Source organism: Neohortaea acidophila, assembly GCF_010093505.1.
Source record: "Neohortaea acidophila strain CBS 113389 unplaced genomic scaffold BDY17scaffold_9, whole genome shotgun sequence".
NCBI classification, from domain to species: domain Eukaryota; kingdom Fungi; phylum Ascomycota; class Dothideomycetes; order Mycosphaerellales; family Teratosphaeriaceae; genus Neohortaea; species Neohortaea acidophila.
In genome coordinates this window covers 580,742-606,097 of record NW_022985518.1, presented here as the reverse complement: position 1 = coordinate 606,097, position 25,356 = coordinate 580,742, and the positions used below count along the sequence as shown (strand labels likewise).

General features: G+C 57.6%; 11 protein-coding genes across 11 annotated transcripts; 7 read left to right on the top strand and 4 right to left on the bottom strand.

Annotated features, from left to right (window-relative positions):
* Window positions 1–60: 60 nt before the first annotated feature.
* On the top strand, window positions 61–804 carry BDY17DRAFT_196910 (uncharacterized protein; the record flags this gene model as incomplete). Its single annotated transcript, XM_033730061.1, has 2 exons — window positions 61–561; window positions 613–804. A coding segment is annotated over one exon (480 nt), but the record flags the coding sequence as incomplete, so codon positions are not given.
* A 114-nt stretch (window positions 805–918) lies between these two features.
* Window positions 919–3,288, top strand: BDY17DRAFT_254947 (P-loop containing nucleoside triphosphate hydrolase protein; the record flags this gene model as incomplete). Its single annotated transcript, XM_033731479.1, has 1 exon — window positions 919–3,288. The coding sequence occupies one exon, from the start codon at window positions 919–921 to the stop codon at window positions 3,286–3,288; it is 2,370 nt and encodes a 789-aa protein (XP_033587211.1).
* Window positions 3,289–3,337: 49 nt separating this feature from the next.
* Window positions 3,338–4,180, bottom strand: BDY17DRAFT_196861 (uncharacterized protein). The gene is made up of 2 exons (XM_033730060.1): window positions 3,760–4,180; window positions 3,338–3,679 (listed from the first exon to the last, which is right to left on the bottom strand). Exons 1-2 carry the CDS (start codon window positions 3,893–3,895, stop codon window positions 3,387–3,389), a joined length of 429 nt encoding a protein of 142 aa, XP_033587210.1. The 5' UTR covers window positions 3,896–4,180; the 3' UTR covers window positions 3,338–3,386.
* Window positions 4,181–4,466: 286 nt separating this feature from the next.
* BDY17DRAFT_318280 (uncharacterized protein) lies at window positions 4,467–5,252 on the top strand (the record flags this gene model as incomplete). The annotated part of the gene is made up of 1 exon (XM_033736175.1): window positions 4,467–5,252. One exon carries the CDS (start codon window positions 4,467–4,469, stop codon window positions 5,250–5,252), a length of 786 nt encoding a protein of 261 aa, XP_033587209.1.
* A 399-nt stretch (window positions 5,253–5,651) lies between these two features.
* On the bottom strand, window positions 5,652–6,557 carry BDY17DRAFT_326523 (uncharacterized protein; the record flags this gene model as incomplete). Its single annotated transcript, XM_033737528.1, has 1 exon — window positions 5,652–6,557. One exon carries the CDS (start codon window positions 6,555–6,557, stop codon window positions 5,652–5,654), a length of 906 nt encoding a protein of 301 aa, XP_033587208.1.
* A 2,283-nt stretch (window positions 6,558–8,840) lies between these two features.
* Window positions 8,841–10,339, top strand: BDY17DRAFT_302124 (major facilitator superfamily domain-containing protein; the record flags this gene model as incomplete). Its single annotated transcript, XM_033734363.1, has 2 exons — window positions 8,841–9,200; window positions 9,260–10,339. Coding segments are annotated over 2 exons (1,007 nt in total), but the record flags the coding sequence as incomplete, so codon positions are not given.
* Window positions 10,340–10,359: 20 nt separating this feature from the next.
* Window positions 10,360–12,094, top strand: BDY17DRAFT_196711 (Bmh2-like protein). The gene is made up of 8 exons (XM_033730059.1): window positions 10,360–10,523; window positions 10,639–10,646; window positions 10,711–10,757; window positions 10,815–10,834; window positions 10,896–10,907; window positions 11,001–11,275; window positions 11,349–11,436; window positions 11,493–12,094. The coding sequence occupies exons 1-8, from the start codon at window positions 10,512–10,514 to the stop codon at window positions 11,850–11,852; spliced, it is 822 nt and encodes a 273-aa protein (XP_033587206.1). The 5' UTR covers window positions 10,360–10,511; the 3' UTR covers window positions 11,853–12,094.
* A 542-nt stretch (window positions 12,095–12,636) lies between these two features.
* On the top strand, window positions 12,637–13,584 carry BDY17DRAFT_255166 (uncharacterized protein; the record flags this gene model as incomplete). The annotated part of the gene is made up of 1 exon (XM_033731501.1): window positions 12,637–13,584. The coding sequence occupies one exon, from the start codon at window positions 12,637–12,639 to the stop codon at window positions 13,582–13,584; it is 948 nt and encodes a 315-aa protein (XP_033587205.1).
* Window positions 13,585–13,622: 38 nt separating this feature from the next.
* On the bottom strand, window positions 13,623–16,860 carry BDY17DRAFT_302119 (exocyst complex component Sec10-like protein). Its single transcript, XM_033734362.1, has one exon. The coding sequence runs from the start codon at window positions 16,683–16,685 to the stop codon at window positions 13,755–13,757; it is 2,931 nt and encodes a 976-aa protein (XP_033587204.1). The 5' UTR covers window positions 16,686–16,860; the 3' UTR covers window positions 13,623–13,754.
* A 10-nt stretch (window positions 16,861–16,870) lies between these two features.
* Window positions 16,871–20,941, top strand: BDY17DRAFT_302118 (SacI homology domain-containing protein). Its single transcript, XM_033734361.1, has one exon. It carries the CDS (start codon window positions 17,079–17,081, stop codon window positions 20,613–20,615), a length of 3,537 nt encoding a protein of 1,178 aa, XP_033587203.1. The 5' UTR covers window positions 16,871–17,078; the 3' UTR covers window positions 20,616–20,941.
* A 197-nt stretch (window positions 20,942–21,138) lies between these two features.
* Window positions 21,139–24,747, bottom strand: BDY17DRAFT_196645 (glycosyltransferase family 20-domain-containing protein). Its single transcript, XM_033730058.1, has 4 exons — window positions 24,402–24,747; window positions 24,037–24,348; window positions 23,311–23,972; window positions 21,139–23,219 (listed from the first exon to the last, which is right to left on the bottom strand). Exons 1-4 carry the CDS (start codon window positions 24,425–24,427, stop codon window positions 21,274–21,276), a joined length of 2,946 nt encoding a protein of 981 aa, XP_033587202.1. The 5' UTR covers window positions 24,428–24,747; the 3' UTR covers window positions 21,139–21,273.
* Between the last annotated feature and the right edge of the window lie 609 nt (window positions 24,748–25,356).

Sequence of the window (25,356 nt, the reverse complement as noted above, 5' to 3'; positions counted from 1 at the left end):
CTCCTGGCCATTGCTTGTAACTAGGGATATGCGCCTTAGATGAGCAGAGCTGCGGTGACATCAGCAGGCCGGTCGCTCTTTCCGAACATTTCGCACAGTATACCACTCCAATTTGACCCCGCCCAACATCCAAACTCTTCCTCAGCCTTCCTCTCATCTTCAAGAGCATTGAACCATCGACGCCCAAATCCATCTTCAAGAGCATTCAACCATCGACGCCCAAATCTCACCATGTCCACCCTCAAGGTCAACCTCGAGATCAAAGTCGACGAGCGCTCCGCCTCCTGCAACGTGGAAGTACCCCTGACTGCCATCGGCGCAATGACTCCCGGCTACCATCGCGCATCACAAAAGCTTGTGGTGGACTTTGTGTCGGCTGTTGTGGCGAAGGTACTGGGAGCGAAGGAGTTCAAGGTGCCCGATGCTCCAGCGAGTACATCATCGACGAAGAGGGGGATGAATGGCTACTCTGCGGAACACACCACAAAGACAGAGTACGAACTTGGGCACGACTTTGATCTGCTGAATCACGATGGTTAAAGGACATCAGGCTAGTTTATGGTATCCTTCCCCCTCGGCGGATTGTCCGAGCATTTGCTGACCTGACGGCAGGAATGTCGTATTTCAGGACTGCTATCATTGTGAAATCGTGCCTGGGATCCAAAAGGAGGAAACAGGTGTATCTTTGAGGCGTTTACATGCCTGGTCGAGATGCGGTGGGTCAGGCAAGATGGACTGGAAGCCGTGTTGTCGAGGATGGTGGCCTGAGGCTGCAGGCCAAATTCACCCAAAATAGTTAGCGCGACTCTGTATGCTTGCTGAGTCACCCGCTCCATGACAATGTGAACTTCAAAGGTCTGTAGATGAAGCCATCGTCGTTTTCTTTCCCTGTAATGCCGCTGTTGGCTGAATATCAAGATGAAGAACGGCGTTGAAGACGTTCCACCGCCTCCTCCTCCCCCTCCGCCCCCTACTGACGTCCCACCTCCGCCTCCACCACCCTCGGATCTCATCCCCCCGCCTCCACCCCCAGAAGACTTCGAGTCGACGGGTGCGACAGCGCCTACCGTCAAGAAGCGCAAACTAGGCTGGGGCAGCACTGCCGCTTCAAAACCTCAACCACTCAGCATCGAAGAATTGTTGGCAAAGAAGAAGGCGGCTGATGAAGCGGCGGCGAAACCAAAGTTTCTTTCGAAGAAGGAGCGCGAACGCCTTGCCCTGGAGAAGCGCGAGAAGGAAGTGGCCGCGGAGAAGGAGAAGCATGAGGGGGATAGGCTCACAAATGGATCTTCGAACGGCACAAACGGGCACAGTGTCGCGCGCAATAATGCGGCACCTACGGCACCGCGAGGGATGCGAAATGGAGAAGGAAGAGTTCCAACAGGACCGGCCGCCATGCGAAACCTCCCCAACAAAGGCTATGATATGGCGCCACCACCCCCACCAAAGTCCGTATCCATAGTCGATGGACCGAAGTCGTCGAAGAAGTTGTCTGAGCGAGACATCGAAGCCGATATGACTCGAACGCGGTACATGGGTGCCGACAACAACACCTCCACATTCAGCGCGAAAAAGAAACGCAAGCGAACGACGGAGAAGAAGTTCAACTTCGAGTGGAACACCGAGGAAGACACCAGCCCGGATTACAATCCCTTGTATCAGACCCGAGCCGAAGGCACGAGTCTTTTTGGTCGTGGGAAGTTGGGAGGCTTCGCGGATGATGCTGCGGATACTATGGCGCGGGCTTATGCGAGAGCAATAGAAGAAAGGGACCCTGAAGCTGGGCGAGAGAGAGCGAAGGAGATACTCGAAATGGAGCGGAGACGGCGCGAAGAAGGAGGGCGCAACGGCATTGACAAGCACTGGAGCGAGAAGAAGCTGGAGCAGATGCGTGAGCGTGACTGGCGCATCTTCAAGGAAGACTTCAACATCGCGACCAAAGGCGGCAGCATCCCGAACCCCATGCGCTCTTGGGACGAGTCTGGCCTGCCAAAGAAGCTTCTCGACATCGTGGACCAAGTCGGCTACACGGAACCGTCTGCAGTACAGCGAGCAGCTATTCCGATCGCCTTGCAGTCGAGAGATCTCATCGGCGTGGCTGTCACCGGTTCCGGAAAGACTGCCGCATTCATCCTGCCACTGCTGACTTACATTTCCGAGCTGCCGGCACTGAACGAGTTCACGAAGAACGACGGCCCCTACGCAATCATCATGGCGCCGACGCGTGAATTGGCGCAACAGATTGAAGTGGAAGCGAAGAAGTTCGCCACTCCTCTCGGCTTTACCTGCGTGTCCCTCGTTGGTGGTCACTCGATCGAGGAGCAAAGCTACAACATGCGCGACGGAGCCGAAATCATCATCGCGACGCCCGGCCGTCTGGTGGACTGCATCGAACGCAGAGTCCTTGTCCTGTCGCAGTGTTGTTACATCATCCTGGACGAAGCGGATCGCATGATCGATATGAATTTCGAAGAGCCCATCAATAAGATTCTTGATGCCCTTCCGGTCTCCAACGAGAAGCCCGACACTGAGGATGCGGAGAATGCGGCGGTGATGTCTCGTCACCTCGGTGGCAAGGAACGATATCGCCAGACCATGATGTACACAGCCACCATGCCGTCAGCCGTGGAGCGCATCGCACGCAAGTATCTTCGTCGGCCCGCGATCGTGACGATTGGCAATGTGGGCGAGGCGGTCGACACGGTCGAGCAACGAGTCGAGTTCATTTCCGGCGAAGACAAGCGCAAGAAGCGCCTGAACGAGATTCTGAGCTCGCGCGAGTTCGCCCCACCCATCATTGTGTTTGTGAACATCAAACGCAATTGCGATGCGGTGGCGCGCGACATCCAAAAGATGGGCTTCAGCAGCACCACGCTGCATGGAAGCAAAACGCAAGACCAGCGTGAAATAGCACTGGCATCACTCCGCGACGGACGTGTGGATGTGCTGGTCGCTACTGACCTTGCAGGTCGTGGTATTGATGTTTCCGATGTATCGCTCGTCGTCAACTTCAACATGGCCACCAACATCGAAAGCTATACGCATCGTATTGGACGTACGGGTCGTGCAGGGAAGACTGGTGTGGCGATTACGTTCTTGGGGAACGAGGACAACGATGTCTTGTACGATTTGAAGCAGATGATTAGCAAGAGCGATATCAGTCGCGTACCGGAGGAGTTGAGGAAGCATGAGGCAGCGCAGCAGAAGAGAGGAGGGCCCGGCGGTGGACACGGGAGGAAGCGTGATGATGATAGCGGTGGTTTTGGAGGCAAAGGTGGTTGGAATTGAACATAGAACAGCGTAGAACTAACGAAAGGGTACTCGGAGCATGGTAAAGACCCGCCGCAATCAAGCCAACGAACAGCAAACAGCGAGCACGCGCAGCATCAGTCTTCAATTGCACTCCCCTCTGGCTTCTTCCCATCGTGCCCGAGCCCCAACTTCTCCTTGCCCTTCTCCAGTAAATTACTCCCCCGTCGTGCAGCAGCCCCGCTCGACTTCCTCCGCGGCTTGGACTGCGGCCGGGGCTCCGACTTGCCAATCGTCGCCATGTTGCCTTCGCCACCCCGGCCCCAGTGGAAGGTGCCCTTCTTCTCGCGGTCGTGCACTTCGGGCAAAACGACGTCTTGCGCCTTGCGCGCACTCTCCGCGGAGTCGTTGGAGGCCATATTGCCCGTGCCTGATACGATTTAATGTTACAAAATGGCCTTTTGAGCGATGGCGAAAAAGCAGACTTTGTCGGAATTTTAATTCACTTACCGCCTCGCCCGGTCGAGTAGTGCTCTTGTTTGATCGTCGGCGTTTCCAGGTCTTCGGGTTGGACGGACGTTCTGGGGCTTTGGTTTACATTGCCCGCTCCCCCGCGGCCACGGGTATGGTGGGTGGCGTGTGACATTTTTGCAAAGATGCAGGGTGCGCGCAGTTGAGGGGGGAAGTCAGACGGGTTAGAATGAGGGAGGTAGGGGGGAAAAGTGCGATGGGCGGTAGATGTACTTCTTGATGGTTGGTTGAGCTGCTGCGTATCGCAGCCAAGTGTCAGGCGTGCTTGGCTAGAAGGGTTCGCGTGGTGGTTGATGACCTCATGTTTTCGATACGTAATGACAACAGCATGAAGGCCCAAGAGCTCGACAACGCGAGCAGATGCGAGGCTGCTGCACGTGATATGCCAGGAGACAGTCTTGCACAACCAGACGACGGATCAGAATCCACTACTTGAGCTCCATCCCACGTGCGGAGTTGGAGAGGTGGCAACGGAGGTGAGGTCTCGTGTAGCCTGGCCTGGCCGCGACATGATAAGGCGGCAACGCGGCTTGTGATTGGTCATTACCTCCCGCGGCTGCGCTTGCCTTTTGCAACTCTCCCACCTTCAACCACACCACTACCTCCATCTCTGCTAACCCCCCAAGCTACCTGCATCACGAGTATACTTCTTGTCAAAGAAACTGTGCCTTGGCCACCACTCCGCAATGGCGAATCTACTCGCAGCCACACCGGCGCTCCGGCGCGCAGTCCCTCGCATCCTACCCCAAGCTTCTTGGACCGCCAGCAGCATCCGCCCCTCACCACATCTCCTCGCGCCAACCCACGAATCTCACGAGCGAAGAACATCCGCCACCACCTCCTACGCCCGCCAACAATGGAGTCTCCGCCGATCTCCTCCTCCTCGCCAACCCTCGCGCCGCACCTTCCACGCTACTCCCCTCCTCCACAAAGACCACCAATTCGACACGCTCAAATTCGTGCAGCGCCTGCAAGCCGAGGGCTTCAGCGAAGCCCAAGCAGTAGCAATGATGAAAGTGCTCGGCGACGTAATCGAAGAGAGCATCCAGAACCTCACGCGCACCATGGTGCTGCGCGAAGACCAGGAAAAAGCGACGTACACGCAAAAGGTCGACTTTGCCAAGCTGCGCTCCGAACTGCTGTCCGCCGACTCCACCGAGTCGAGTCTGACGCGCGCCAGCCATGAGCGCCTCACGAACGATTTGGAGAAGTTGCGCTCGCGGCTGCGGGACGAGGTGCAGCGTACGCAGGCGAGCGTGCGGCTGGATTTGAATCTCGAGAAGGGGAGGATTCGCGAGGAGGCGAATAGTCAGGATTTGAAGATTAAGGAGACGGAGACGCGGATTGAGCAGGAGACGGCGGCGCTAAGGGAGAGGTTGGAGGCGGTGAAGTTTAGTACGCTGCAATGGTTGATGGGCGTGTGTACGGGCACCGCGGCCATTATTTTGGGTGTGTGGCGATTATTGATGTGATGGCATGAATGGATTACTGGCGAGCTGGGCTGAAAGCATTTGCGTATGAGGCAGAGGATACTATGGTTCTGGAAAGAGTTCAATTCTCGAGATTCTACTTGACTCCATCCCGATGGTCAGCGCTTTGGCCGTCTGGTGTATGCACGGAGCAGGGTCCAGTGCAAGGATGTCATGCCCCGAAGCGAGTTCTTGGGCAGTAGAGGCACGGAGCGGGGTCCAGCGCAAGGATGTCGTGCCCCGAAGCGGGTTCGTGGGCAGTGTAGGCGCACGGAGCAGAGTCCAGTGCAAGGATGTCGTGCCCCGAAGCGGGTTCGTGGGCAATGTAGACGCACGGAGCAGAGTCCAGTGCAAAATGTCAAGGTAATGATGCGACGAAAGAGTCGGCTTGCTGTCGACGCCCTAATCTACAGTCTCATCTGGAAGATCAGCATCATCTCGTACATCTTCCATCAGCAGCCGTGGCTGCGCTGCTCGCCTCTCGATCTGGTCGAGCTGCAGCCGAGCGCTCACGTTGGAGTCCAGCAGCGCGAGTCGTGTAGTCAACGTAGACCACATGTTCCGAGACTCACGTGTCCAGGCGTTGACAAAGTCCTTGCATTGGCCAACCGGAATGCGCTGGAGCTGCGACACTGCGTCGCTGTGCTTGCGGACGAAGTCATCTAACGCAGCTTCAAGAATGACCAGCGCATTGTCTTTGGCTGTGCGCAGTACAGGAATCATGCGAGCGACGTCTTCGCTTTCAGCTCGATCAACGTCGCCTAGCGCCGAGACACGACGATTGGCAAGCTCCCGGATTTGCCCCTTGAACTCATCGGCGCAGGCATGCAGAGCTATCGAGGCATCTTCTCTGCTGACTTCCGAGGTAGAGGGTCGCGATGGTGGTGCCGCCACCTCCGTGTCGTTGCCACCGGTGGGAGCATTGGGGTGAGTGGTGATGGTGAAGGCGGGCGGGGCGGGCGGGAAGCTAGAAGCAGCTGGAAAAGTCGATGCGTCGGCGGCATCCTCCTCCTTCTTTATGGCCTCGAGTGTGGCTGAGACATCGAGGAGTTGGTCCAGTTCGACTTTCGGGACCACGATGGTGGTGGCGACGGCTTGTTGTCGCTTCTGCCATTTCTGGATGTACTCCGGGCGAGCCCTGACCTTGTCAGCGTAAAATTGATTGTTGCGGTGGGAGCCGATGTCTCCTTGTGAGGTATTCGGGCCCTTTTCCAACAGCACCCGCGCGATCTGCTCCCTGACTGGCCGCGGGGGGTCTTTGAGCTTGGGCGCTCGGGAGGATTCTGGTTGTGGCTGTTGCGGTGCCATTTCGTGACTGCAACGAACAAAGAAAGTGCTTCAGGAGAGCAAGTGAGGTTTGGAGGAGGATGAACCTCGATCTTCTGAATGAATGCGAGGTTCTCTGCGTGATGAGGAGATCAAGAAACAGGTCGAAATTCGTGTGGTGCGTATGAGCCGCCGATGCGCTCGCTCATTTCCTGCGCGAGGAAGGCACGATCGTGGGAAGGAGCAATCGTCGAAAGCTTGGCAAGCACTTCAATCGTGAGTAGAAGTACTTGTAAGTACTACGACCGGATGAAATACGACAATGGAAATACTCTCCCTCCCCTTGGGGATGTGCATACATTACCGTTGGCCTATTGGAGGTACTCCGCACGAGAGAGCGCTGGTGCCTAACCATTCGGATCCTTCGACATTAGAACTCGCTCGCTCTTCGTCGAAGGCTATGCGGAATCCATTCATCCCGAGGGCTATATCTCTCGCTGACCGCTGTTGAGGAGAGAGGGAGAAATGGGATCAAAGGTGGCGAAGGAAGAGCGGAGGCACCGAGAAGATGAGGCGGACGACGGGAGCGCTCACCTGAGCGTGATGGTCGTGGGAATGTAGGTGCTTCCCCACCATCATGGCCTCAAGCTGCATGCGAGATACGTCCACAGCAGCAGGTGAGGTATCGTAGGGCGAATACTCTCGCCCAGTCCGTAGCCAGCACCATCCTCAATGCACAGGACTAGTACGGATGAAAGGACTCGATTTACGCGCTCGCCGCTGATGACGGATCACGCGCTGGACAAAGGTACGCTAGGGCAAAGCACTCTTTTGTCCATGGTATGTTTTGCCGAGATGAGTCAAGATGGATGATGAGCTGAGGTGAAGAAAGGGCGGGCTTGGCGATCCTGCCGGCGCGCGGAATGGCGACGTCCCGGCCAGCGACAGTCGTCCACGTGGAACCCGAAAGGCTGAAGGGCGGAGGGTCATCGTGGGATCGGCCGCGCATGAATGCACCTTCAACTTCAAAGCATCATTTCGAGGGAAGGAGGAGTTGACGCGCCCGAGGACTGCTGCCTTGCCCAGCGGCGGCGACTTTTGCCGACCATTGCTTCCTGTTTTGGGGCGGTGGATGATGCTCGCGGAGGGACTCAGAGGCCGACCAAAACCTTAACTTTGGCCAAACGGCGGCCGGGTAGACAAGGCATCCGGCCTCCGTACCCGTTTTCTCCCATTCCGCCGCTATAAGGCAATGGTTCGACACCTCGCCTCATCCATTCGATGTTATAACCGACCGCGTTCTCTTCCTCACCTTCTCCCAACCAACACTGAATCGTTGTTGATTCAAGTGTCGTGACTTACCCTCGTTCATCCCACCTTTCTTCCTCAACACTGAAGACCCTTCACCCCGCAGTCTCTCGACTCTCATTTGTTGACGTCAAGATTTTTTTGGGCAAGGCCGACTTCTTTCGTTCCACTACCCTCCTCTCCTCTGGCCAATCACACCCGTAATCACTTACCCACGACCATTCTTCAGAATGGGACTTTTCAAAAGCAAGGCCAAGGAGCGCGCCGCCGAGTCGGACGGCGCATCGACGGATCTGGAAAAAGAGCAGCCTACCTCGGCGCCGAGTCTGGTTGGTTCCACCCACGACAACCAGCCTGAGCTCGTGGGTTCGGCCCAAGAGACTCAGCCCACGTACGTAGACGACAAGGCTCCCGACAATGCGCTCGAGAGACGCATCGAGGGCATCGAGGCAGACGAAGAAGAAGCCGAGGCGCGAGAGGAGGATGACACCGACTATCCCAAATCCACCAAGCTCATCCTAATCACCATCGCCCTATGTCTGAGCGTGTTTTGCATGGCCCTCGACAACACCATCATCGCCACTGCAATTCCTCGCATCACCGACGACTTCCACGCCATCAACGATGTCGGTTGGTACGGCTCTGCCTATCTGCTCACCACCGCTGCCTTCCAGCTCTTCTACGGCAAGCTATACACCTTCTTCTCCATCAAGTGGGTCTACCTTGCTGCCATCCTCATCTTCGAGGGCGGAAGTGCTCTCTGCGGCGCCGCCCCCAACTCTACCGCCTTCATCTGCGGACGTGCTCTGGCCGGTCTCGGCGCCGCCGGCGTCTTCTCCGGTGCCATCCTGATCGTCGCCAACACCGTCCCTCTTCGCAAGCGTCCCACCTACACCGGCCTCATTGGAGGCATGTACGGAATCGCCTCCGTCGCCGGTCCTCTCCTCGGCGGCGCCTTCACCGACAAGGTCACCTGGCGCTGGTGCTTCTACATCAACCTTCCCCTCGGCGGCCTGACGATGCTGTTCATCTTCTTCTTCTACCACCCGACAAAACGCGCGCAGACCCTGAACGCCGGCTGGAAGGCTCGCCTCGGGCAATTCGATCTCATCGGTACCTCCGTCTTCCTGCCCATGATTGTGTGCTTGTTGCTCGCGCTGCAATGGGGCGGCAGCACCTACCCGTGGAGCGACGGCCGCATCATCGCCCTCTTTGTCGTCTTCGGCGTCCTCTTGGTTGCCTTTGTGGCCATTCAGTTCTGGAAGCAGGACAATGCCACCGTGCCACCCCGCATTTTCAAGCAGCGCAGCATCATGGCCGGATGCCTCTTCTCAGCCATGTTGGGTGCCGCTTTCTTCGTGATGGTCTACTATCTTCGTGAGTTCCACCCCTCTCCTTCCTCCATATTGCCTTTCAGTCAGCTAACCAAGTCGCAGCCATCTGGTTCCAAGCCATCAAAGGAGTCTCCGCCGTCGAGTCCGGAATTCGGAGCATCCCGCTCGTCCTGAGTCTCGTGCTCTTCTCCATAATCAGCGGTATCACCGTCACCGTCATCGGCTACTACACCCCCTTCGTGATTGCCTCGTCCGTCTTCATGGCGATCGGTGCAGGACTGCTCTCGACCTTTGATGTGAACACCAGCGAAGGAAAATGGATCGGATATCAAATCGTGTTCGGCATGGGCGTCGGCATGGGAATGCAGCAGGCGCTCATCATGGCGCAAACCGTGCTGGACAAGAAAGATGTCCCCATCGGCACGACGATCGTCATGTTCGCGCAGCTCATCGGCGGCGCCATCTTCATCTCCGTCGGCCAGAACATCTTCACCAACAAGCTCCTGTCGAACGTGCAGCGCACGGTGCGCGACATCAGTCCGAAAGTTATTCTGGCGACTGGTGCTACATCGCTCAAAACCGTCATTCCCCCTGCGGACCTGCCGGCGGTACAAGTGGCGTACAATGGCGCGATTGTGAATACCTTCTACGTCGCCGTCGGCGTCGCCACGCTCTCCATGGCCGGTGCGGTGTTTTGGGAGTGGAAGTCGGTCAAGGGCAAGAAGATTGAGATGGGCGGAGGTGCGTGATTCGACAATGCGACCTGTCACTTTTCTCTCTCTTCTTTGAGCCTGTGGAACGTTCTACCCGTTCCGCGAGTCTAGACTTTGTTTTGTTGTTCTTTCTATTGCTGCATAGCGACGGGGGCTGCTCGACTCAATGATACCAAAGGGCGATAGACGGTTGAGCGGATGGATAGAGACTGAGAACTTGGCCTATCGAACGGTCGGGATTTCACAGCACGAGCTGTAGGATAGGTATCAAGGACCATCTGCTCATGCTGAAGATAGAGTGCCTCAATTGTGCTATACCCAATTTCACGCTCCATCCAGATAACGGCCACGTATCGTTGCTTGGTCAATCTCGGGCGCCTGCAGGTCATGGGGCTGCGTAACATTCACACCATGATCCGCCACGACTTTTGGCCATCTTGGCGTGGGTGATTACCTAACGCAGCTACCCTGCCGCTGGCCTTAATCTGTGACTTCCCATTTGATGCCGCCCAGCGCACTCTGGCATCCCCCAAACAACCCGCCAACCCCGTCCTTCTCCCACCTCCCACTGCAATTCTTGCATCACCGATTCACGCCTTTCCATCATCCAACACATCCCCAGCGGAAATCCGACAGCAAAGATGGCAAGCGAGGTATGTTTGATCCACCCCAGTCGCTGCACGCCCAAGTCGGCCCCCTCCTCAACCAAAACTCCGTGCCCCTCCATGACCACCTGCCGCCGCACACGCTGACCTGTTGTCTCTGTAGCGCGAGAGGTATGCCTGGCACCAGTGTTTGCGACTGCTGTTCACCCTCGGGGTCCTGACTTTCATCCTGCAGTAAGACATTCCTCGCCCGACTGTGCGAGCAGGCTGAGCGCTACGATGGTACGTCACTTTCCCGCAACACCCCGTTGTCTCACACGCGCTGACATGCTTCTGTAGAGATGGTCGGCTACATGAAGGTGAGAAGAGATGATGTACCGCGGTTTGTTATGCAGTTCCCTTGCTGACATGTGTGAATAGGAAGTCGCCAAGGTACGAAGGCTCCCAGCCTAATCTCCCCAATCCTACACAGCACTCGCCCTCGCCATCTCCCCCTTCCCTGCACCACTAACACCCCCACGACAGATCGGCGGCGAGCTCACCGTCGACGAGCGCAACCTCCTCTCCGTCGCCTACAAGAACGTGGTCGGTACGCGTCGTGCCTCTTGGCGCATCATCTCCAGCATTGAGCAGAAAGAGGAGGCCAAGGGCTCGGACAAGCACGTCGGCATCATCCGCGACTACCGCCAGAAGATTGAGACGGAGCTCGAGAACGTGTGCCAGGATGTCCTCAACGTGCTCGATGAGAGCTTGATCCCCAAGGCTGAGACGGGTGAGAGCAAGGTCTTCTACCACAAGATGTACGTAAGGATCAGTCAGGCGTTGGAAAACCTCCCTCCCCTTCGGCCGCGCTGATGATGATGTCTTTATCAGGAAGGGAGACTACCACCGCTACCTCGCCGAGTTCGCGTCCGGTGAGAAGCGCAAGACGGCTGCCACCGCCGCTCACGAGGCCTACAAGGTATGTTTATGACACCCGTCTCAGTCATGCAGATCCACGACTAACCTCCTCTCCAGAACGCCACCGAGGTCGCCCAGACCGAGCTCACTCCCACCCACCCAATCCGTCTCGGCCTCGCCCTGAACTTCTCGGTCTTCTACTACGAGATCCTGAATTCACCCGACCGTGCCTGCCATCTCGCCAAGCAAGCCTTCGACGATGCCATTGCCGAGCTCGACAGCCTCTCCGAAGAGTCCTACCGCGACAGCACGCTCATCATGCAGCTCCTGCGCGACAACCTCACCCTCTGGACGTCGTCGGACGGTGGCGAGCCCGACGCCGCTGCTGCTGAGGCTGCGAAGGCTGACGACAAGGCACCGGAAGCCGCTCCGGCCGCGGCCGCTGCCGAGCCCGAGGCTGCCCCCGCCGCTTCCTAAACTTCCAATCCCTTCGCACATGCACCTCAACTTTCTTCATCCTCCACGTTGTGAACTGCTTTCGGCGTTGGAGTGAAGGATGCGGAGTGCAGTTTCTCTCTGGGGCTGCGGCATGATGGTGACGAGAGACGGAAGGAGACGCGTGTCAACATGAATAACAACGGAGCAGAAAATTCAAGAAGATGGCATGGCTTGAATTAGACGAGTATCCAAGAAGGAGTGCTTTCCCCCCCAACCCTTGATCCCCGAGCAGTGTGTGTGTCTGTGTGTGTGTGTGCGTTAGCGGCTGTCGAGGTGCTCAATGTGTCTTTGAGTGCCTTTCGACCCCATCGAGTTTTGGTCTTTTTTTTTCTTTTCAGCGAGGTTCCCCTGGTTGTTACTATGCACAGGGAGGTGCAGTGGCACTGGGTCGACAATGGTCGCCCATCACGGTCTTTACCAAACGAAAAAAGTCACTGCGGACGTCTGGCTGGTGTGGAATATGCTAGCTAGGTAGAGAGGCAGCGACCATCTCAAAACTATCCAAACAAAGCGGCGTTTCCCCATGTTCAAGCTCAATTGAGTAGTTGAAGCGCTGTTCCATCAGCACGAGTTGTTGCGTCAAGGAGTTGTAGTGACGCACGTGCTCAGCCTTGATATTGTTCTTTCTGCATTCGGAATTTGCCCCACCAGCCTCCTCCTTACTACACCCTCCAACAAACCCACCTCCATTGCCACTCTTCCCTCCTTTCTAAACGCATCTCCTTCAACGCAATACTATTAAGCAGCGTCACCCTCCACCATCATGGGCAGATACTCCGACGACCCAGCCTGGGCCGACATCATCCCGCTCCCCACCGACGAAGGCGGCCCCAACCCGCTCGCAGCCATCGCGTACGACGACGAATACGCAGAAGCAATGTCGTACCTGCGCGCCGTCATGGCCGCCAACGAATTCTCCCCGCGCATCCTCGACCTCACCGAGGACCTCATCGACATGAACCCCGCGCACTACACCGTCTGGCTGTACCGCGCGCAATGCTTATTCGCACTGAAATCCGATCTGCACGCCGAGCTGGCCTGGTTGAACGCCACGGCGCTGGAGCACCAGAAGAATTACCAGATTTGGCACCATCGGATGCTGGTCGTCGATGTGCTGGATTCGTGCGAAGGGGAGCGCGAGTTTGTGTCGCGCATGTTTGAGCTGGATGCGAAGAATTATCACGTGTGGAGTTATCGGCAGTGGCTTGTGCGGCGCTTTGGGCTGTGGGAGCAGGGCGAGCTGGAGTTTACGCGGGACTTGATTGAGAAGGATGTGCGGAATAACTCGGCGTGGAATCATCGGTGGTACGTGGTTAATGGGAGGGAGGAGAGGGAGGAGGGGGAGGCAGGCGGGGTGGTGGGCGATGCGGCGGTGAGGGAGAGGGAGATGGAGTTTGCCATGCAGGCGATTGAGAAGGCACCGCAGAATCAGAGCTCGTGGGGCTATCTACGTGGGATTGTAAGGAAGGCGGGCCTGCCATTGCAAGGGTGCAAGGCGTTTGTGCAGCGGTTTGCGAGCTTGGAGCAGCCGGATGAGGTGCGGTCGAGCTATGCGTTGGACTTCATGGCGGAGATTCTGGCGGAGGAGAAGGGGAGTGAGCAGCAGGCGGCACTGGCGTTGGACATGCTGGCGCAGAAGTACGATCCGGTTAGGAGGAATTACTGGGAGTATCGCAAGGGTTTGCTGGGTGTGGATGCGGTTGCTGCGTGAAGCCCGCTGGGTCAGGAGTTGGGGTTTGTGACAAGTTGATACCCTTTGCATTCAGCAGACCATGACGATCGCTTGCTTTTCATCCCTCAAAGCTGTCAACGCTGCACAATCGTCTCTCGTAGCATCATCTATCTTTCCAAACCTCATAGTCCATCCAATCCCCATGTCCGTCACATAACGGAGCATCCCACTCCATACAGCGCACTCTCCACGTACGCCTTAACCAAATACCAATCCGCCCTCCTCTCCGCAAACTCATACACCTCTTCCGACGGGAAGATGCCGCGATACCGCTCCGAATCGGCAATAATCGTCGCCAGCTCCTTCGCCTGCGCCGCCGTCTTGGTACCCTTGGAAGACAGTAGCGACGACCGCTTCGCCTTGGACGTATTCCCAAACAGCGTGGCGGGCGGATCAATATGCACAAGGTAGATCTGCGACATCTCGCGCAGGGCCTGGAAGTAAGGCATGAGCGGCTTCTGGCGCAGGTTGGCGACAAAGGCGCTGTAGTGGTTGATGTCGCTGATGAACTTGATGGCGCCGTCGACGCTGATGCGCTGGCGCTTAAAGTGCTTGCACAGCACGGCGAACAGGCGCAGCCCGACCTCCTGCGTGAAGACGTCGAGCATGTGCTTGTCTGTGCTGCCGACTAGCATGCTCGTGTGGCTGTTGACCATCTCGACGACTTCGGTGGCCGTTCTGCTGACGCCGATGTCGACCATGGCGGGCGCGGCGCCGTTGCTGCTGCTGCTGCTCGTGGCGCCGGGGTTGAAGTCGGTGGGGGATTGCGTGGTGGCGCAGATGAGTTCGATTTCGTCCATGAGCACGTCGATGCCGCGGTTCAGTCCCGCGGCCACTCGCTCGTCGAGCATTTGCTCAAAGTGCTTTTTCTGCTTCACCGCGGGGCTGAGGAAGTCGTCGGCTTCGGTGAGCTTCGTTGCCACCAGCTCCTGCGCGAAGAAGACATCAATCATTTGCTGGATCAGATCGCCCACGTTTACGAGTTCCAGGAAGGTGACGAGGGGCTCCACACCACCGTGGCCGCTCCCAGTTGCGGTGTCATCTCCTTCAAGCCGGGCTTTGACCCCTCGGACCTCGCGCGGGTTGTACGTGCTCAGGTGTCCTACTGCTTTGTCGAAGCCGTTCTTGACATGCCGATCGCCCAGTACACCCAGCATCGTGATGAAGATGACGTTGCATTGCTCCTTGACCTCCTCACTGTACGGAGGCCCCATCCGCACCATGGGCGCCATGCGCTCGATACACGCTTTCGCCAAGTGAGTAAGGCTGAGCGCGACCTCGATGCTGAATAACGACTTGATGCCTTCGAGTCGAGAGTTCATGATGGCTGCCTTTGCCGCCAGCTCGGTCGTTGGCGCTTCTGGCTTGGGATGTTGGGTGCCCAACGGCCCGTCCAAGGTTGAAGAGCTTGTTCTCGACTCCTTGTCGTGAGTATCAGCTACACCTGGATTGGCTGGGGCTTTGGAGGCCGATGCTTTGGAGGCATTGAAGGCCGGGAGCACGTTCACCGGCATCATGACGACCTTCTTGAAGGAGGACAGAAAGTCGCGCTTGGCTTGCTGCCGGTTGAGGTTGGACATGAAAAAGGACTCTTTGGAGGCTTCTTGCTCCGACAGCTCCCTCTCCCAATGCGTCACTTCGGCCGTGGATTTGGTGTTGAAGACGCTGAGTTCTTGCGCAATGTACGACTCGAAGTATCTCTCGAAACAGGATGCGAGTATGCGTTGTGCTTTGTCGTGGAAGTCGGGCGGGGAGGCTTTAGTTGACCGCAGCGATGCGACAAACCGCAGTCCTTGTTCAAACGATCCTGCCACCGCTTTGACATATGTCTCGCTCCCGCGACCACGGGCATCGTCAATGAGCGCGGTCAAATACTCGGCAATGATCTCCTCACACATCCGTGACAGAAACGGAGTCAGCACGTCAATCGTTTCGGGGAAAACGCGATCGATGACCTCAGCTTGCTCGACCATCTTGTTCGCCAGGTTCTCGAAGAACATCTGCACGGGATTGAGGTCGACATGGCCCGGCGCAACGGCCTCCAGGCAATCGAGTGGGTTGCCCACTTGGATCTGACGCGCCATGACCGGATGGTGAGAGACGAAAAAGTCTACCGCCGCGCTACCGGCATTGAGAGTGGCGAGCACGTGAGCGTAGCGGTGCATGCGGCCGTCGATGTCGCCCGCTGCGAAGCCTTGCTCGAACTCACGCAGAACCGCAGTTTCGAACACTGCGATGATAGTGTCCAGCTTCTGCTCGCGGTCTTGCCAGTCGCCCGAGTCGTCACATCTGGCGAATTGTTTGAGGGCGGCAAGGATCTTGGCCTGCTGATCCGGGTCTCGAAATATACGGAACACTGTCGCGTCGGAATGTCGTTTGGAACGGACGAGGTTGAGGTACAGGGGTGCAAGAGTGCCGTATACCTTGCCGAATTCTTGCCTCGCACGTCCTCGGATTGAACGAACTTGGGTGAGAATGGTGAGCGCCTGATGTGCATCCCATACGTTCCCCGTCGGAGATGAAGGAGATATGGCGAGCTCGTCGAAGCCATCGGCCAGCATCTTTCGCGCAGGAGGTAGATGAGGATGCTGTTGCTCCAAACTCCTCTTGTATCGCGTCTCTTCAACTCCCGCATCAAACAGGGTGACACCCCCACCCGCAATGCCATTCACGCTTCCTTGCAAATGTACCCCCGTCCTCTTCGCCTCGTCCGCCTCACGCACCCTCTGCGCCTCAGCCTTGCGCTTCATCGCCTCTTCCACGCGCTGCCTCGCCTCGGCCTCATTCCACACGCGCAGCGTCTTGAGCTTGTGAATCCAGCGGGTGTCATCGTAGACCATCTCCTGCACGCGCCGCGAGACTCGAGCACATGTGAGCAGGTCGGGGACGGGCAGGTAGTCGAGGATGGTGGCGATGAGCTCTGCTGGCAGCACCGGCTTGGACGCAATGATCTGCGTGGCGCGCAGGGAAGCGAGGACATTGTCGTTGCCTCGCAATGCGGATTGCTGGGAGAGTCGATTGCCTGCGGTGGTCTTATTGCCCGGCTTGCGCGGAGACTGTGGGGTCGACCTGCCGCTCATGGTGCTGATGTGGAGGAGACATGCGTGGTCGGCGCATCAGACGTGTCGTTGATGTATAAAGAGGTGTAATTGAAGTAAGCAGGTGAGGTGGGTGAGGCGGATGTGAAGCGCAGCCGCGGCCGATGCTCCGCCTTACGTAGGCGTCGTCGAGAATACGAGAGGGATATATTTTGAATCCCACTGCACATCGAGTCTGGTTCAAATCACACCCACCAACAGAAGAAGTAGGCGAGGCCTGCAGCGAATGTAGTGGAATTCCGTGTCTGGCCGCGTGCATGACTGCCTCTTCTTCCGGCCATCCTCGACCTGACACCCGCACGCCGCCTTCCACTCTCGGACTGAGCAACGATCCGCCCTGACTGGCCTCATTCAACGAGAGTATGCTCCGACAAGATGCCCATCAAGGTCTTCCTGAGAGACACGCCGCAGCGCGCCATCGCCCTCGGCACCGAGACTCACGTCCTCATCTTCCGGCATAGTCCGCCAACCACCGCCTCCACCTCCACCACTTCCCTGCCCGACTCCAGCACTGCACCGCGATGCATTGTCGAATTCGCGCCATGGGAGGACGTGGATATGAGGGAGTATCGCTCCCTCCCTTCCCTCGACATCAAAGGCACGCTCGGCTTGGTGACCATCAACAACGACGTCTTCATCTGCGTCGTCACCAACAGCAAGAAGACGGCCACCGTGCGTCCGGGCGAGAGCATCCAGCAGATCCTCGCAGTCGACTTCCACTGCCTCACCCGCTCCGACTACGACCAGCTGCTCTACACCCAAATCAACCCCTTCCCCACCGACGACCTCGACCCGGACGGCTATGACCGCTCCAGCATCCGCGGCGATTCCTCCCTCGATCACCCATGTCTTCAACTCAAGAAGCTGCTCAGCGGCGGCAGCTTCTACTACAGCTCCAACTTCGACCTCACCAAGCGCCTGCAGGACCGCCCGGCCGATGCCACCACCGTCGCCATCGATAGTCTCGACGCCGGCTACTTGTGGAACGCGTACATGATCCAGCCGCTCGTCGAGTTCCGCTCGCGTCTGTCGGAGCGGAAGAAGAAAGCCCTCGACGACTCGGGCATCATCACTTCCGCCATCCGCGGCTTTGCTGCTACCCTTGCCGTGCCGGCCTCCTCATCGCCTGCCCGTATCAACTCCTCCGGTATGCCATCCACCATGACTCTCATCTCCCGCCTATCATGTCGGCGAGCGGGCACACGATTCAATGCCCGCGGTATCGACGATGACGGGAACGTGGCCAACTTTGTCGAGACCGAGACCGTCTTTTGCACCGACCAGCTCTGCTTCTCCTATGTCCAATGTCGCGGCAGCGTCCCGGTGTTCTGGGAACAGCAGAGTGGGCTGCCGGGCCAGCAGAAAATCCAGATCACGAGATCTCCTGAGGCCACCAAGCCTGCATTCGACAAGCATTTTGACATGCTTTCAAAGGTGTATGGTGATATCTTCATTGTCAACCTCCTCAGCAGCGAGAAGCCGGGAGAAGCGCAGCTCATTCAGCTCTATGACGAGCAAATCAGAACGAGCCAGCTGAACGAGCAAGTTGAGTCGCCTACTGACGCCACCGCGAGTGAGCACCAACATCTCCGCTCCGTCAACTACGACTTTCACGCCGAGACTCGAGGCCCTGGCGGCTACGACGCAGCTCGTGGAATCAAGCGTTTTATCATGGAATCCGGCATCGCGTTCGAATACTACCTCACCGAAGACATCCAGGAGGCGGTGCATAGCAACGCCCGCAGGCAGTCGGCTTATGGACAGAATGAGGTGCTCAAGCAGAATGGCATCTTCCGAACCAACTGCCTCGACTGTCTAGACCGTACCAATGTCGTGCAGACCGTCATCTCTCAGATGGTGCTGGAGGTCTTTCTCATCCAACAAGGCGAAGACCACCCCACTTCTGACTTCTGGGCTCGCCATGGCATGCTATGGGCGGATGATGGCGATGCCCTCTCCAAGATTTATGCAGGCACTGGCGCTCTCAAATCATCCTTCACGAGATCCGGCAAACACTCCCTCGCCGGCGTGCTCGCTGATGTCCGCAAGTCTGCACAACGCTTCTACGTCAACAATTTTGAAGATAAAGGAAGACAAAACACAATCGACATGCTTCTGGGACGATTGATTAACCAGATGCCCGTCAGTCTGTTTGATCCAGTGAATGACTGGGTCACTGCGGAAGTTGGTCGCCGAGCGCCCGAATATACCTCCTCATCAGATGTCAACATATGGATTGGAACATTCAACTTGAATGGTAAAACCACAGGCACCGCTGAGGATCTACGACCTTGGCTTTGCCCGAAGAAGGTCGATCCCGAGCTTGGCTTGCCGGAAATATATGGCGTTGCGTTCCAAGAGATAGTAGATTTGGATGTGCAGCAGATCCTCTCCACCGATCCAAACAGGAGGCACGTGTGGGAGGAGGCGGTGCGGAAGACGCTCAACTCCAACGCTCAGAAGCAAGGCGGAGAGGAGTACGTCTTGCTACGAGGCGGCCAGCTCGTGGGAGCTTCGCTGTCCGTCTTTGTGAAATCGAGCGTGCTGCCGTACATTAAGAACGTCGAAGGCGCCGTGAAGAAGACGGGGATGAGCGGGATCGCGGGCAATAAAGGAGCCGTGGCCATCCGAATGGATTATGCCGATACTTCCATCTGCCTCGTCACAGCACATCTCGCTGCCGGCTTCGCAAATTACGACGAGCGAAACCAGGACTACCGCACCATCAGCAACGGCTTGAGGTTTCAGCGAGATCGATCGATCGAGGACCACAAGACGGTCATCTGGTTCGGCGACTTCAACTACCGCATCGGCATCGGCAATGAACGAGCGAGGCAGCTCATTGAAAAGGGAGACCTAGGCACGCTGTACGCAAACGACCAGCTGAACCTGCAAATGGTGCACGGCAGAACCTTTCCACATTATTCCGAGGTCACGCCGACCTTCCTGCCGACGTACAAGTTCAACATCGGCTCGGACGAGTATGACACGTCGGAGAAGTCGCGTATCCCCGCCTGGTGCGACCGCATCTTGACCCGCGGCGACAACCTCCGTCAGCTATACTACGCCTCGGCGCCGCTGAGGTTCTCCGACCATCGACCCGTCTGGGGCCTGTTCCGCTGCACCATCAGCGTGGTCGACGCATCGAAAAAGGATGAAATCGCCGCGGAGCTCTATAACAAACGGCGAGCAATCGTAGGGGACCGCACAGCCAACACCGCCGACGACAACAGCGACTACGACGAGCTATACGGCTACGAAGCAGTAGAGGAAGGCCTCCCGCCCGCCAGCTCCGACAAGCGCAAATGGTGGCTCGACAACAGCATGCCCGCGACGTCCGAAGTCGACGCCCCGACTCACAACCACATCCCCAACCCCCGACGCCCCTCCAACCCCTTCTCCCCAACCTCCGAACCGGACTGGGTGAGAGTCGAGAAACCCTTCGCCCCGCAACCCCCGCCTCGACAACAGCAACAAACCTCCCAACCCACGAACGCCACCGCCAAATCTCTACCCACCCGCGAAGCTACTACGTCCGCCACCGGCACATCACGCCCCGGACTCGACGGCACAGCCGCCTCCGAAACCGACGACAGCAACAACACAACCCGCACCCACCACCTGCGCGAAACCCTGCGCAAACCCGCTCCGCCCCCCAAACCCAACCTCCTCCGCAGTGCAAGCAGCCAGTCCACCACCCAACAAGCCAACCGCACTGCTCCGCCCCCACTACCCGAGCCCAGGCGCAAAGCGAACGCTTCCTCGAGTACGGCTAATGGCCGTGCATCCCCTGCTGCCACGGCACCTGCTTTGCCTGCGCGACATCCGCGGGCGTCAACGGGGCTAATGGATGAGGGGGATGGCGGTGAAGGGCTGACGGATTGGATTCCGCTCCGGCCTCAAGGGCAGTGAGTGGAGGTGCTGAGAAGGACTTGGGTGGGGTTTTCTAGCTGGTTGGAAGAGGGGAGATGAGGCTTTTGGGCGGGCATAGCGTGAATTCGAGGCAGCGTAGCAATTGCAGTATTCACGCCCGTACGGCGTTTCTCCTGCTCCTTGCTTGACCTTCTCATTGCTCTTCTTTTATCTGTAACTCCTCCTTCTCTGATCAAGCTCCATGAGAACGAGTCTAATGGGCAAGCAACACGTTGATTCGAGGTGTTGTAGCTAGGTGACTGCGAACGCCCATATGGCGTCTCTCTTCCTCTCGATTCAACTTACTAAACGCGCCCATATGATCCATACATCCACCATTCCCTCTTATTGCCCTCGAAATGAGGCTTATTGGCAAGCAAGGCATTCATTCGAGGGGCTGCAGCAATCTGGCTACTCACGCCCATACGACATCTCTCATGCTCTCATTTCATCCTACCAAACACGCTCATACCATTCATAGATCCTCCAGATCTACACGTTGGCCATGAAAGTGAGTCTTATGGGCAGAAGCAACGCATTCGATACGAAGGGCTAGAGCTAAATAACTATACTGCCCAAAGGGCATCTCTCATGCCCACGATCAACCCCCCAGGCCCCAAACCACACCCACGCACGCTCAATCTTCCCTATTCTCACACTAAGAGGGGACCAGCGAGCGCCCACCAGCACCACCAAACGACTCGCTTACCGGCTCTCCGCGCGAGACCTTGCCCAGCTTCTCCAAAACACCCAGCAACCCCGTCGACCCCTGCACCAGCGCCGCCTGCGCCTCCGTTCCACGGCTTCCTACCGAGATGGTGGAAACCTGCTTCACGATTCCTTGCTTGCCGAGATTGTTGGCCCAGCGGAAGGCGACTTCGTCCTCGCGGTCGTCGCCAGCGACCAGCAGGAACTGCGGCGGCGACGCGTAGCCCCCGGCGGTGCTTTGCTTCTTGGTGATGGAGTCGAAGATGCGCGCGGCGGCGGTGGCTTTGTTGGCGTCCGAGGGCTCGATGAGGACGGCGCCGGGGAGGGGGATTGCGTGGATGCCGAACGGCTTGCAGCCGCTGTTGATCTGCTCTGCGAAGTCGCCAGCCACTCGCACAGCAGCGACCTGGTCTTCCACCTTGGCGTAGTGGAAACGCACGCTGCACTGGCGCTCTTCGAGGAAGCTGCCTTCGGAGCGCTCCAGGAAGTACTGAAGAACCTGCTTGACTTCTTTCTTCCAGCGGTTGGCGTGGTTCACGTCGATCAAGGGTCGCCATTCGGCGGCTTTCTTGCCGGCTTTGCGCATGAAGCACCCATTCTCTGCGATGAGGCCCAGGCCCGGGGCAGTGCGGAAAATGACGCTGAGCTCCTCCACGCTACGTCCTGACATGACGTAGACAGTATTCTTAGGATCCGCCATCAGCTCATGCAAGACGTCGATGATGCGCTGAGGTTGGACCAAGGAGATGCCGGAACTGGTCTTGTGGGGGGCCAGCGTGCCTTCGTAGTCGATGAAAAAGACGCGACGGCTCGTCTGCAAGTACTTCTCACAGAGGAGAGTGGCCGACAGACGTGGTACTGCAATCGAAGAGCGCTGGGATTGCTCATCATATGCTTTCCCGAGAAGATGGTTGAGCTCTTCGGCCCAGTGCAGTCCCGTGTGACGCAAGACACTGGCGTGCAGGTGGCTCCAGCGCTGCTGCTTCTCCGCGTCACTCATTTCCAGTGCCTGGTTGATCGCGGCGCCCATCATGTTGTTGTCCCACGGATTCACGGAGATGTGGCCGTGAAGCACCTCCGAGCTTCCCGAGAACTCGCTCAGGATCAGAGTGCCATGCTTCTTCCCGCCCAGGCTGCCGTCTTGACAGATTGCATAATCGGCAGCGGAAAGGCTCATGCCATCGCGAACGGGTGTGATCATCAAGCAATCGCCAGCACTGAGCAGAGCGAGGCATTGAGCAAAGTTGATGTCTTGCTTCAAGAAGATCACCGGCCTATGCCACAAATCTGCATGCTTGTCATTGATGCGCGAGATGATCCTGGTCACTTTCCGGAGAAGGTCAGTCTCCTGATCCGCCGACGTGGCCACTTGTATCAAGATTGTTTTCTCCACCCACGCGGGATAGTTGCTCAGGAAGTTCTCGTATCCGAGGAGCTTCTGCTCGATGCCGTGAACGCTATCGAGCTTGTCTCGCGCAACGATGAGCTTCTTGTTCCCGTATGTGTCTTTCATGATGTCGATCCACTTCTCAACTTCTGCGTCTTGACGAGCTTCGTGGAGTGCGGGCGGATTGACGCCGATGGCTTGGCTGGTGACATTGATGAAGCGATCGGGAAACTGCACCCCTTCCTCGGTGGTTTCGAGGTTGAGAAGCCGGCTACACGCCTGGAGGAAGTGTTGGGCGTACTCCAGCGTCTGGAAGGCGACCAGATTGGCACCCAGCATGCCCTCGAGCAGTGTGCGGCGGGTGGGCAGGCAGCGAACCACCTCCGAAGACGGGAATGCTGTGTGCAGGAAGAAGCCGATCTGAGCGTTGGGGAGCTTCTCGCGGACCATTCCTGGAACGAGGAGGAGATGGTAATCGTGAACCCAGATCGTGTCTCCACGTCTGTAGGCTGTGAGAGTATACTGTCAGCTCGTTGTTGATGCACTCGAAGGCTCATTTGACTGCTCGAAAGACGAGTTCGGGGTTTCAACGAGACTTACACTCAATGACCTTGTCTGCAAATGCGCGATTGACGTTGTAATAGAACTCATAGCTGTGATCACAATAGGCCTTGTTCTTCGGGTGGTCAGGGATGTGGTAGTGGAGGATCGGCCACAAGATGGTCTTGCAGTAGCCATGATAGTGTCCGTGGAGATCTTTGTCGGTGCAGTAGACGACGGCTGAGTTGTACTCGTTGAGGAAGTGGTCATCAACCTGCTCACGCGTGCTGCTTTTGAGGGCATCGGTCGGGAAGCCGAGTGTGCCGATCCAAGACACCTCCATCAGCCCAGCTTGCGTGACTGCACGCATGGCGTTGGTCAAGCCACCGTTGCCGCGAAGTGCTGGCTCGACGATCCATGACGGAGACTCGGTGGTACGCTCACCGCTGCCGCCGCGGGAATCACGAGGGGTGGGAGGTGTGGCGTGTTTCTCGGCGGGGCGAGGTTTCTGCTTCTTCAGCTGGTCGTTGACTTTAGTAAAGTCCAAGACGGAGCTTGAAGGCAGGGGGCCAGCTTTTGAGCGTGGCTGGTTGAAGGGTTGTGCCGCTCCCCAGGGTGACGCCTCTGCGTCGCTTTGCACGAGCGATCGGGGATCACTGAACTTGGCGACGTGGCGTTTGGAGTAGTCTGCAGTCGAGGGATCAACGCAAAGCTGCTGAGAGCTGCGATGGAGGTCAGCTAGAGTGATGGAAAGGGGGTGAGGATGAGGGTTGTGACGCGTCTTACCTTGCACTGGTGTTTAGGGTCGTCTCCTTCGTCTCCGCCGCCACCGCCTCTAGGCCAAACAGGCTCGTCGCGCTTGCTGACCTGAGCAGCTTGATGGGCGGGCTCATGCGTTCCTCAACACGCGACGTACGGTCTGCTTGAGGGCTGTCTGCTTGAGGAGGGGATGCCGGGGCTGCAGAGGGCGGAGCTGTTGAGGCGGGAGCTGCAGAGGTGGGAGCTGCAGAGGCGGGAGTTGCAGAGCGCGGCGATGGAGCACGCGTCGGAGCCTTGCCCTTCATCCCCTGAGGGAACTTGAGCGTGTTGGGCAGAAATCTGGCATGGTCAGTGAGGTTTCAAGAGACGGAGAGCGTTGTTGATGAGCTTACAGCGCTACGACGTGCGTGGTGGCCATGGTGTTGAGATGGCGGCCTTAACGCGTCGATGAGGAAGGAGGGTGGCTAGACGGAAGGAGGACGCGATGGCTGCTGAGACGCGGCCGTGATGAAGAGAGAGAGGTGATTGTGAGTTCAAAAGCAGGCAGGAGAAGCAGTCTGTGTGTGAATGAGGTGGCGGATGCCTGACGGATGGTGATGGTGCGTTTCGTGAATGCACGAAGCGGCGTGTGTTTGTTTGCAGGGGGGACAAAGTTGAGGCAGGGCCCGTCTGCCTCGCTCCGGCCGCATTGCTCCTTCCCTTTACGGTGGAAATTAACACGCGTCTTGGCGAGGGAACGTGACGCGCCATGATGCTCATCATGTACTTCACCGTCCATCAACCTGTCTCAAGTATCCTCGACACGATCAAGACCTCCGTCGACGTGAAAGGCCATCCATCATGGCTGCGATCGACACGGCAGTGACTGCTGGCCAACACTCTGTCACCGAACCGCGCATTGTCCTCTTTTGATGATCGCTCTAGCAGACTGATTCGAACAGCACCTGGGTTCGCCTGCGAGCAGTCAGACGCGTGCCATCACCGTCTCCCAGAATTCCAAAGCGGACGGTGCGACTGTGCCTCCCAGATCGCCTCGGCGCGTTCAGAGACAGGCCTTGATGGGCGCTCAACCCGCATCATGGTTCGTTCAGTCGAGGGAACGCCCAACAACCGGTTTCGCAACGTGCCCAACTCGACGGGGAGACCGCGTCGTCGGTTCTCGAATATCTCCAGCTCTCCAAGCAGCCAGTAACGCGCGCGACAAAGCCAGCAGGCTGTGCGATCTCAATCGGAGATGGAACACACGGCCTGATCCACGAGACCAGAACTTCACGAATGCCATCGACTATCGCCCAAGTCCACGTCGTCGGTTCTCGAGTATCTCCAGCTTTCCAAACAGCCGGCAAC

Bases quoted from the DNA above. Each gene is read 5' to 3' on its own strand.
- BDY17DRAFT_196645 (XM_033730058.1), bottom strand. From the start codon at position 24,427: ATGGCCACCACGCACGTCGTAGCGCT. The intron at 24,349-24,401 runs GTAAGCTCATCA...TGACCATGCCAG, and splicing joins ACCACGCACGTCGTAGCGCT to ATTTCTGCCCAACACGCTCA. The intron at 23,973-24,036 runs GTAAGACGCGTC...CCTCCATCGCAG, and splicing joins ACCCTAAACACCAGTGCAAG to CTCTCAGCAGCTTTGCGTTG.
- BDY17DRAFT_302119 (XM_033734362.1), bottom strand. From the start codon at position 16,685: ATGAGCGGCAGGTCGACCCCACAGTCTCCGCGCAAGCCGGGCAATAAG.
- BDY17DRAFT_196711 (XM_033730059.1), top strand. The intron at 10,758-10,814 runs GTACGTCACTTT...ATGCTTCTGTAG, and splicing joins GCAGGCTGAGCGCTACGATG to AGATGGTCGGCTACATGAAG. The intron at 11,276-11,348 runs GTACGTAAGGAT...TGTCTTTATCAG, and splicing joins AAGGTCTTCTACCACAAGAT to GAAGGGAGACTACCACCGCT.
- BDY17DRAFT_196861 (XM_033730060.1), bottom strand. From the start codon at position 3,895: ATGTCACACGCCACCCACCATACCCGTGGCCGCGGGGGAGCGGGCAAT. The intron at 3,680-3,759 runs GTAAGTGAATTA...AAATCGTATCAG, and splicing joins CTACTCGACCGGGCGAGGCG to GCACGGGCAATATGGCCTCC.
- BDY17DRAFT_302118 (XM_033734361.1), top strand. From the start codon at position 17,079: ATGCCCATCAAGGTCTTCCTGAGAGACACGCCGCAGCGCGCCATCGCC.